The sequence below is a fragment of the Pipistrellus kuhlii genome, unplaced genomic scaffold, assembly GCF_014108245.1.
Source record: "Pipistrellus kuhlii isolate mPipKuh1 unplaced genomic scaffold, mPipKuh1.p scaffold_m20_p_167, whole genome shotgun sequence".
NCBI lineage: Eukaryota > Metazoa > Chordata > Mammalia > Chiroptera > Vespertilionidae > Pipistrellus > Pipistrellus kuhlii.
This window is the reverse complement of record NW_023425479.1, coordinates 42256-52073: the sequence shown is the minus strand read 5'-3', so window position 1 is coordinate 52073 and position 9818 is coordinate 42256. Positions and strand designations below refer to the sequence as shown.

At 43.3% G+C, this 9818-nt stretch overlaps 1 protein-coding gene across 1 annotated transcript; it reads left to right on the top strand.

Annotated features, from left to right (window-relative positions):
* Positions 1–60: 60 nt before the first annotated feature.
* Positions 61–5564, top strand: SMG8 (SMG8 nonsense mediated mRNA decay factor). Its single transcript, XM_036440194.2, has 4 exons — positions 61–1871; positions 2179–2324; positions 2567–3439; positions 5057–5564. Exons 1-4 carry the CDS (start codon positions 101–103, stop codon positions 5252–5254), a joined length of 2988 nt encoding a protein of 995 aa, XP_036296087.1. The 5' UTR covers positions 61–100; the 3' UTR covers positions 5255–5564.
* The last annotated feature ends 4254 nt before the right edge of the window (positions 5565–9818 follow it).

Below are 9818 nucleotides of genomic sequence, written 5' to 3'. Positions count from 1 at the left end.
CCGCGGGCACTGAAGGAGCGGAGGAGGGATTTCAACACGGGACGCAGGCCGGTTGCGTTTGGCCGGCGGACCGGAAGGGCTGGCGAGAAGTCCCAGCACCATGGCGGGTCCTGTCAGCTTGCGAGAGCTTCTGATGGGCGCGTCAGCGTGGAGCAGCCCCGAAGGCACCGAGGGGTCCCCTCCGGAGGGCGGGGGCAGCGCGGCGAGCGGGCCGGAGCCTCCCTGGCGAGAGGATGAGATCTGCGTGGTGGGAATCTTTGGCAAGACGGCCCTGCGACTGAATTCCGAGAAGTTCTCACTTGTGAACACGGTGTGCGACCGACAGGTCTTCCCCCTTTTTCGCCCCCAGGATCCTGGGGACCCAGGGCCTGGAACCAGGACCGAGACCGTCGCCGCCGGGGAGGCCGGTGGAGCGGGCGACCCTGGGGCTGGGGCTGGGGCCGGGGCGGCGGATCCAGTCCGGGGAGGTGTGGCCGCCGCAGAAGGTAACCAAACTGGGCCGGGCTCTCAGGACTACAGCCTCCTGCAGGCCTATTACAATCAGGAAAGCAAAGTTCTCTATCTCCTTCTTACTTCCATCTGTGACAACTCCCAGCTGCTGCGGGCCTGTATGGCCCTTCAGAGCGGGGAAGCTGGAGGGGGCCTCTCTCTACCTCATGCAGAAGCACACGAGTTCTGGAAGCATCAGGAAAAACTGCAGTGCCTCAGTCTCCTTTACCTCTTCTCCGTCTGTCATATCCTGCTTTTGGTCCATCCCACTTGTTCCTTTGACATCACTTACGATCGGGTATTCAGAGCCCTGGATGGACTGAGACAGAAAGTACTGCCCCTCCTCAAAACAGCCATTAAGGATTGTCCCGTTGGCAAAGACTGGAAACTAAACTGCCGACCTTGCCCGCCTAGACTTCTTTTCCTGTTTCAACTCAACGGAGCCCTCAAAGTGGAACCCCCTCGGAGCCAAGACCCGGCGCATCCAGACAAACCCAAGAAGCATTCCCCCAAAAGGAGACTGCAACATGCCCTGGAGGACCAGATTTATAGAATCTTTCGCAAGAGTCGTGTCTTGACTAATCAGAGTATCAACTGCCTCTTTACTGTGCCTGCCAACCAAGCTTTTGTGTACATCGTTCCAGGGAGCCAGGAGGAGGACCCCGTAGGCATGTTGCTGGACCAACTGAGGAGTCAGTGTACGGTGAAGGATCCTGAATCTTTGCTGGTGCCTGCACCCCTTTCTGGACCCAGGCGATACCAGGTGATGAGGCAGCATATCCGGCAACAGCTGTCTTTCCACGTGGATAGCAGCAGTTCCAGTTCTTCAGGGCAGCTAGTGGATTTCACTCTTCGGGAATTTCTGTGGCAGCATGTGGAGCTAGTTCTCAGCAAGAAAGGTTTTGACGACAGTGTGGGCAGGAACCCACAACCTTCTCATTTTGAACTTCCCACTTACCAGAAGTGGATCTCAGCAGCTTCCAAACTGTATGAAGTAGCCATTGATGGGAAAGAGGAGGATCTGGGGTCTCCCACTGGGGAGCTAACATCTAAGATTTTCAGCAGTATTAAAATCTTGGAAGGGTTTTTGGATATTGACACCAAATTCTCAGAAAACCGGTGCCAAAAAGCTTTACCCATGGCCCATAGTGCTTATCAGTCAAACTTGCCTCATAATTACACAATGACTGTCCATAAGAATCAACTTGCCCAGGCTCTGCGAGTCTACAGTCAACATGCGAGGGGCCCAGCCTTTCACAAATATGCCATGCAATTACATGAGGACTGCTACAAGTTTTGGAGCAATGGCCATCAGCTCTGTGAAGAGAGGAGTTTAACTGATCAACACTGTGTACATAAATTTCACTCGTTACCTAAATCAGGTAAGTCAAAACTTTGAGCTGTCTTTTTATTCTGGTTTTAAGAGTGTTTGTTCACTATGTATTGATATTTTTTAAAAAGAACAGAAATGTAGACACATTGTATTTTTTCTCCTGTAAAAATAATCAGCTATGACTGCTAATTATATTTTTTTTTGTATTTAAAAAATGAATTCTAGGGGATTAGTAAATGAGAACGGTTAAATAATACAAAACCTCATATTAACATTTTTGGGGTTAGAAGGCAAAATAAATTTGATTCTGCTTTTTGTGTGTGTATCAAATTAATAATGACTCTCTTATTTTCCAGGAGAAAAACCGGAGGCTGATAGGAATCCTCCTGTGCTATATCACAACAGCAGAGCTCGATCCACTGGGGCCTGTAACTGTGGAAGGAAACAAGCACCTCGAGATGATCCTTTTGATATCAAGGCGGCTAACTATGACTTTTACCAGGTAGACAATGGATTTTTTTCCTTGTTTTCTTCTTCTTGCTTTCTTTTTACTTACTACCAACTGAATAAAAATACATGTTTTCAGAAGTAAAATAGAAAAGTAAATGTGACTATAGTGAGTTGTAGACAAGGGAAAGTACTTGCTTACTCATTAATTGTTGATCATGCTTTTTATAGTGAAGACTTACTTTAAATGAAAAATTCACGGGATTTTTTGTTTGTTTTTTTCTTCCCTCTTCATAGCTTCTAGAAGAAAAATGTTGTGGAAAATTGGATCATATTAATTTTCCAATATTTGAACCAAGTACTCCAGATCCTGCTCCTGCCAAAAATGAATCTTCTCCTGCCCCTCCAGATACTGATGCTGATAAACTTAAAGAAAAAGAACCTCAAACCCAAGGAGAGAGCACAAGCCTGAGTTTAGCTTTGAGTTTAGGCCAATCCACAGATAGTTTAGGTACCTATCCAGCTGATCCACAAGCAGGAGGAGATAATCCAGAAGTCCATGGTCAAGGAGAAGTTAAAACTGAGAAGAGACCAAACTTGATTGATCGACAGGCATCCACAGTTGAGTATCTCCCAGGCATGCTGCATTCAAATTGCCCTAAAGGTCTCCTACCCAAATTCTCGAGCTGGTCTCTGGTTAAGCTAGGCCCTGCTAAGTCTTACAACTTTCATACAGGTTTGGATCAACAAGGCTTCATTCCTGGGACAAACTATCTTATGCCTTGGGACATTGTTATCAGGACGAGAGCTGAAGATGAAGGAGACTTGGACACAAATTCTTGGCCTGCTCCAAATAAAGCTATTCCCGGAAAGAGGAGTGCAGTTGTAATGGGAAGAGGAAGACGGCGAGATGACATAGCTCGCGCATTTGTGGGCTTTGAATATGAAGACTCTCGAGGTCGGAGGTTTATGTGCTCAGGACCTGACAAAGTGATGAAAGTACTGGGAAGTGGACCAAAGGAATCAGCTTTAAAAGCCCTGAATAGTGATATGCCCTTGTATATTCTGTCATCATCTCAGGGTAGAGGACTAAAACCACATTATGCTCAACTTATGAGGCTTTTTGTTGTGGTTCCTGATGCTCCTTTGCAGATAATACTAATGCCTCAGGTAAGAAATATAATTCTGTCTTCAGGGAAAAAAAAGTGCTGATGCTTATTTTTTGGTTTTTAACTTTATTTATTGAGCTCTAGCTGGGTGGCTCTGTTGGTTGGAGCATCATCCTTGGTACATTAAAAAGTTGCAGGTTCGATTCCCACTCAAGACACATACTGTGTCAATGTTTCTCTCTCTCCTTCTTCTCTCTAAAATCCGTAAAAACATATCCGCAGCCATAGCTGGTTTGGCTCAGTGGATAGAGCATCGCCTGCAGACTGAAGGGTTTTGGGTTTGATTGCATTCAGGGCACATGCTGGGGTTCCGGGCTTGAACTCCATTAGGGGGCAAGCAGGAGGCAGCTGATCAATGATTCTCTCTTATCATTGATGTTCTACCTCTCTCTTCCTCCCACTTTCTCTCTGAAATCAATAAAATTATATTTAAAAAAGAAAAAAATATATATTCTCAGGTGAAGATTAAAAAAAATTATTGATTGATTTTAGAGGGATAAAGAAATGTTGGTTTGTTTTTCCACTTATTTATGTATTCATTGGTTGTTTCTGGTATGTATCCTGACTGAAGATCAAATTCACAAACTTTGGTATATTGGGATGTTGCTCTAACCAGCTGAGCTACCCAGCCAAGGCCTGATGCTTGCTTTGATAGTTTTTGAAATATATACTTCAGAGAGAAAGGGAGAGGGAGTGATAGAAACATCAGTGATGAGGCAGGATCATTGATTGGCTTTCTCCTGCATGTCTCCTACTGGGGATGGAGCCCACAACCTGGGCAAGTGCCCTTCATTGGAATTGAACCTGGGACCCTTCAATCTGCAGGCCAACAATCTATCCACTGAACCAAATGGCCAGGACTGTTTTGATTTTTTTTAAAAAGAAAAGGATAATGTCAAAGTAATTATTTCATTAACCAGGACTTAATTTAGATACTTTTGCCCTGGTCGGCATGGCTCAGTTGTTCTATGCACCAAAAGTTCACCCGTTTGATTCCCATTCAGGCACATATCCAGGTTGGGGCTCGATCCCCAGTTAAGAGTGCTAATCAGTGTTTCTCTTATACCAATGATTCTATTTCTCTCTCGCTCTCTCTTCCTCTTTCTCTAAAATCAATAAAAACAGCCCTAGCCAGTTTTGCTCAGTGGCTAAAGCATCAGCCTATAGGCTTAAGGGTCTCGGGTTTGATTCTGTCAAGGACACGTACCTGAGTTTCAGGCTCAATCCCCAGTGCTGCTCAGGGTGTGGGCAGGAAGCAAATAATCGGCATGTCTCTCAGATCGATGCTTCTCTCTCTCTCTACCTCTCCCTTCCACTGTCTCTAAAAATCAATGGGAAAAATATCCTTAGTGAGGTTTAACAAAAACAAAACAAACAAATAACATTTAAAAAAATGTTTAAATGTGTGTTTATCAGTTCATGTCATCAAGTAACATAGATTGGTTCAGAGGCAGAACTTGAAGTTAAAAACTATAGAAAAGCAGGATAATATTTGAGATTAAACAATGAAATGTTGGAGTGTACTATTACCTACAAACCTATTGCTTATTTAGGCATTTATTTTCATATGTTTCTTATTGAAAAATGTAAAAATAATTATATTACCTGTGTTTTCCAGGTTCAACCGGGCCCACCACCATGTCCAGTATTCTACCCAGAAAAACAAGAAATCACTCTCCCACCAGATGGCCTCTGGGTTTTGAGATTTCCTTATGCATATGTGACAGAGAGAGGACCTTGTTTCCCTCCAAAAGAAAACGTGCAATTAATGAGTTACAAGGTTCTCCGTGGGGTCCTTAAAGCAGTAACACAATAAGTGTGTTCCTGCCAGTTCAGTTCTATTCTTCAGCTAGTTTTTGTTTTGGGTGTTTATGGAGTGTTTTATTTGGTATGTGTATATTGTGTTTTCTTGAACCCAAAAATGTATTTTGGTTACAGAAGATCAGTATTTGGACAATAATTGTTCTATTTCCTGATATTGTTGATATTTATTGTCAGTGAAGCTACAACCTCATAATAAACATTAGTCATTCTAGAAAAGGATTTTAAAAACATGGTTGATACTTCTGTTTTCTCTTGTTTCTGTTTCACTGCCCATAATTAAATATGTTTCTATTAAAACTGAATGTTGAGCAAAAACGTTTTGCTAAATTTGTGTTTTAACTGGGATTTTTCTTAAGATGCTGCTGTTGAAATTATGTTCAAAACAAGTCCTGTTGTTTGGTTCACAGTTCTTTTACCTGAGTTAAATTTGCTTCATAATTACACAATGATTGTGTAATCACACAATTATTCCTTTTTTCTTACCATTTTATTCTTGGACTGATGAAATACCATATTGTAAATGAATGCTATCTGAGCTAAAGGGGATAGAAAGTTAGAAACATCAATGAGAGAGAAACATCAACCATCTGTTTCCTGAACACTTCCTATTGGGGATGAGCCCACAACCATGCCCTTGACCGGAATCGAGCCCGGGACCCTTCAGTCCTCAGGTTGATGCTCTATCCACTGAGCCAAACCAGTCAGGGTAAGACTGAATCTTTAAAACTATCTTTACATTCCTATATTCCTTCTTATTTTATATTTTCCCCTGTATAATAGAGCGAAGCAAAAAACAAAACAAACAGCCCTTTAAAAAATTGGACAAGTAATTATTGAGTGCTAGTTTTTCTAAAATGTTAATTCCTGTGTATCACAGGGGTAGTTGTGAAGATTAAAGAAGTATATGTAAAGTTCCTAATAGAGGGGCACATAAATTCTTGCTAATATTTATTTTAAATTCATTTTAAAAAGAGACTCATTCTCTTAATAGTTTGTGATATGGTGAATAAGTCTTGGTTAGTTTTAGTCTTAGTTTTTGTCATCAGGTAAACAGTACCTAGTGCATGCCACTAGTGTGGTAAGCACCCATGGCATAGCAGTTTTGTAGACTTGGTTGGTACCTTTCTTCTTACATCTTCCTGTGGTCTCTTAAACTGGGTTTAGCTTTTGTTAGTTTGTTTATGCTTCAAATTAAGCAGCTTGTCAAGTCCCTTGGCAATTTAATTGCCCTTTTTCTATTCTGTATCCCACAACTTTGAGCCTGTGCTTAAGATGTGGCAAGTAGAACTGCATTCAGTTTTTGTAACACAGCATGCTTTTCACAAAGACCACTAATACTCTGTTTATTTTTCACTCAATAATATTTATTGGCCTTAGTTACCACAGCAGCTCACTGGATTCATGTCTGGAGAAAATAGTTTACTGCATCTCCTAACATTAGGTCCCAGGGAAAGCGTAGGCTTATTGATCAGTAAAATAGGGATATTAATGTCTTTATCTACCTCAAAGGATAACTGTGATTCAAACGCTTAAAAATCATATTAATTGAAATCCTTTACAAGCTCTAAATAGTTTTATAAATAAGGGACTAGAGGCCCGGTGCATGGGATTCATGCAATGGTGGGGGGCATGGCCTGCTGTGGGAGTGCTGCTCATCCAGGTCAGTCAAGTGGCTGCGGACTGGCACGATTTTTGAAGAGGGAAGAGTGTGGGGCCTGCAAACTGCAGCAATACAATCTCCACTTGAACAATGCACCTCTTTCCCTTGGTAAATCTATTTTATTTTATTTTTGTCACTTGATATGTAGGCGCATTTCCCCTCTGTTGAGGGGATGTAGGGGTGGAGGAGACCAGAGCAGAAGTGAGCATGGGGGTCGGATAGAGGTGGGAAAGGAGTCTGCAGCAAGGGGGCTGGGTGGGTACCTGGAGAGCTGCTATCCATAAGTGCTGTGAACTCTGCGAAGATGAAGGGGGAGAGAGTGGGGGGGAAGGACGCCTACTAAGAAGTGCTCCTAGTGTCTGATGAGTATAAAATAAAAAAGCAGAGCCTAGCCCAGGCTGTGGTTCAGTAGTTGTGACCCATGAACCCAGAGTCGTGATTCAATTACGGTTAGGGCACATGTCGTGGTTGCAGGTTCGACCCCCAGTAGGGGGTGTGCAGGAGGCAGCCAGTGGATGATGTTTCTCTCTATCCCAGTTCTTTCTTTCTCTCTAAGGATCAATAAAATCATTTAAAAAACAAACAGCAAAAAAAAGCAGAGTCTAGCAGCCATTTCCGCACAGGGGGCTGTTTTTGCGGAGAATCTGCAGGCTGGACTGTCTGCCTTTGCACTAGCGGCTAGTGACTAGCCTGACTCCTAGTAAAAGTGAACTACATGTCCACATTGTGCTTCTGCCGGTTGAGCTAATCCTTCTAAAGGTTTCCTGGCATACCATTCCAGCCAATAAGGCTGAAGCTTTCCTCGTCCAATCAGCTGTGCAGTTCTGACCAATCAGAGCGGCTCTATTCTGACCAATCAGGATACTGCCTTTGGACTAATCAAAGGCACAGGATCCAGAACATACCAATCAGGGAATAGAGGCGGGACTTTTAGCGGAGCCTGTTGAACTCTGGCTGGGAGAACGCATTTTCAACGGAAAACTGGAGCCGTTGGATCCGAGGCCCTCACGAGGTCTCGCAGGGCAGACCGGAGCGGACCCTCACGGAGCGGAGCTGCCTAGTTGGGGAGGCTCCTTCTCTTACGTGCCCTGAAGTGACTCACAGGTACACCTCCACAAGAGCAGGTAGAGAGTTAGCACCCACCTGGAAGTTACCATAACACTGCAACCAGAGTCTTCTGACCCAGTTGTATTTACCCATATTCTTTTTCCTTATCCATGTTTTTAGTCCTGTCATTCACCCCTTAACTTCTACTCTTCTCCCCCTTTTGATCCATCCTCTTTAAAGCAACACTGCCCTCTTCTCACCTTATTGGTGATGATACAACTGAGTGGTTAAGAGTAGGGAGTCTAGAACGACTGGGTTTGCCCTTATGTCTTTTATTAGCGTTGGGATTCAATCTCCTTATCTGTAAAATGAAGATTATATAGGTACCTCCACATAGGATTGTGTGAGATTTAGACGAGTTAATATGTGTAAAGCACATATCACTGCCAAACATATATATATATATATATATATGTGTCAGCTGTTATTATTATTGGATCCCTCAGTTATGTCCAGAACTCATCTTTGCCCCCTGACTTTATATATATATATATATATCTATATATATATATATATATATATATATATATATATATATATATATATCACCCATTTTGTTCCCAATCCAGGGCGAAGGGCTGTGGAAGCTACAGGAATATGACATCGTCCAAAGAACATAACAATGATAGGTGGGAAATAAGGAAACATGCATAAAAGGGGAGGTGATATATCATTAAGTACTAAAAGAGATATAACTCACCAGAACCTGTAGTCACTGGGGTGTGGGAGTCAAAGAAAGCTGCATGAATAAGCTAGAACTTTAGCTGGTATTTAAAGGTAGTCTATGATTTATTAAATATTGAAAAACCAGTGAGTGCAGTGTAGGCAAAAGCATGGCTGCAGGACTGATCAGGACTTAATAGACCAGTCTGGCTGTAAAGAATTGGTTTAGGAAGCAGTGAAAAATCTATATGTATAAAAGCCTAATGATGCTACGTGTCTGACCAGTCCACCATTTGGTCAGTCGCTATGATATGCACTCACCACCAGGAGGCAGGCACTGCAACTGGTAGGTTAGCTTGCTGCTGGGGTCTGGCCTAGTAGGACTAGGTCAGACAGGCTGGACTCACCCTGGAGCCTTCCCACAGTCCCTCTGCAGCCCCAATGGTGCACCAGTGGGGTCCCTCTCTGCCTGGCTTGCACCCTCTTGCAATCCAGAACCCCTCGGGGGATGTCTGAGAGCCAGTTTTGTCTTGATCCCACAGGCCAGACCAAGGGACCCCACCGGTGCATGAATCCGTGCACTGGACCTCTAATATGATTACAAAAACCTGCTAAGGGTGTGAAAGTTACACTGAAATAGGGAGAGCCACTGAAAGTTTTCAAATGAGAGAGACAGATGATTAAAATATGATTATTTTAGATTTCATATGCAGAGTGATCTAGAGTGGAAAGCTTGATTCAGGGGGATCAAATAGAATGCTGTAGCAAAATCTAGGAGTAAAGTGAGAAGGCGCTGGACCACAGCGGTTGTGACAGGAGTAGAAAGAAAATCCTGGGGACACTATAAAGGCAGAACTGACAAGATTTAGTGATTGATGGGAGTTGGGGGGTTGGGATGTAGAGGAAAGAGAAAAACAAGACCCTGGGAAATTTCTGTCCTGGATGATGAGAATGATGGCAGTATAACAAGTGCACGGACAGCAGTTGGGAAGGAAGGCTTCTGGTTGAGTGGAAATGGGGCAGACTGGTATCTTTCTTTTCCTGACCTTCCCAAAAAAATGTGTATATAAACTGAATAGGGAAGTTGTTGCTGAGGGGAGAAGATAAATCTAAAGGCAAAGATTTA

Excerpts from the sequence above, each read along its gene's own strand:
- SMG8 (XM_036440194.2), top strand. The coding sequence starts at position 101 with ATGGCGGGTCCTGTCAGCTTGCGAGAGCTTCTGATGGGCGCGTCAGCG. Across the intron at positions 1,872-2,178 it reads TCACTCGTTACCTAAATCAG|GAGAAAAACCGGAGGCTGAT; the intron begins GTAAGTCAAAAC and ends CTTATTTTCCAG. Across the intron at positions 3,440-5,056 it reads AGATAATACTAATGCCTCAG|GTTCAACCGGGCCCACCACC; the intron begins GTAAGAAATATA and ends TGTGTTTTCCAG.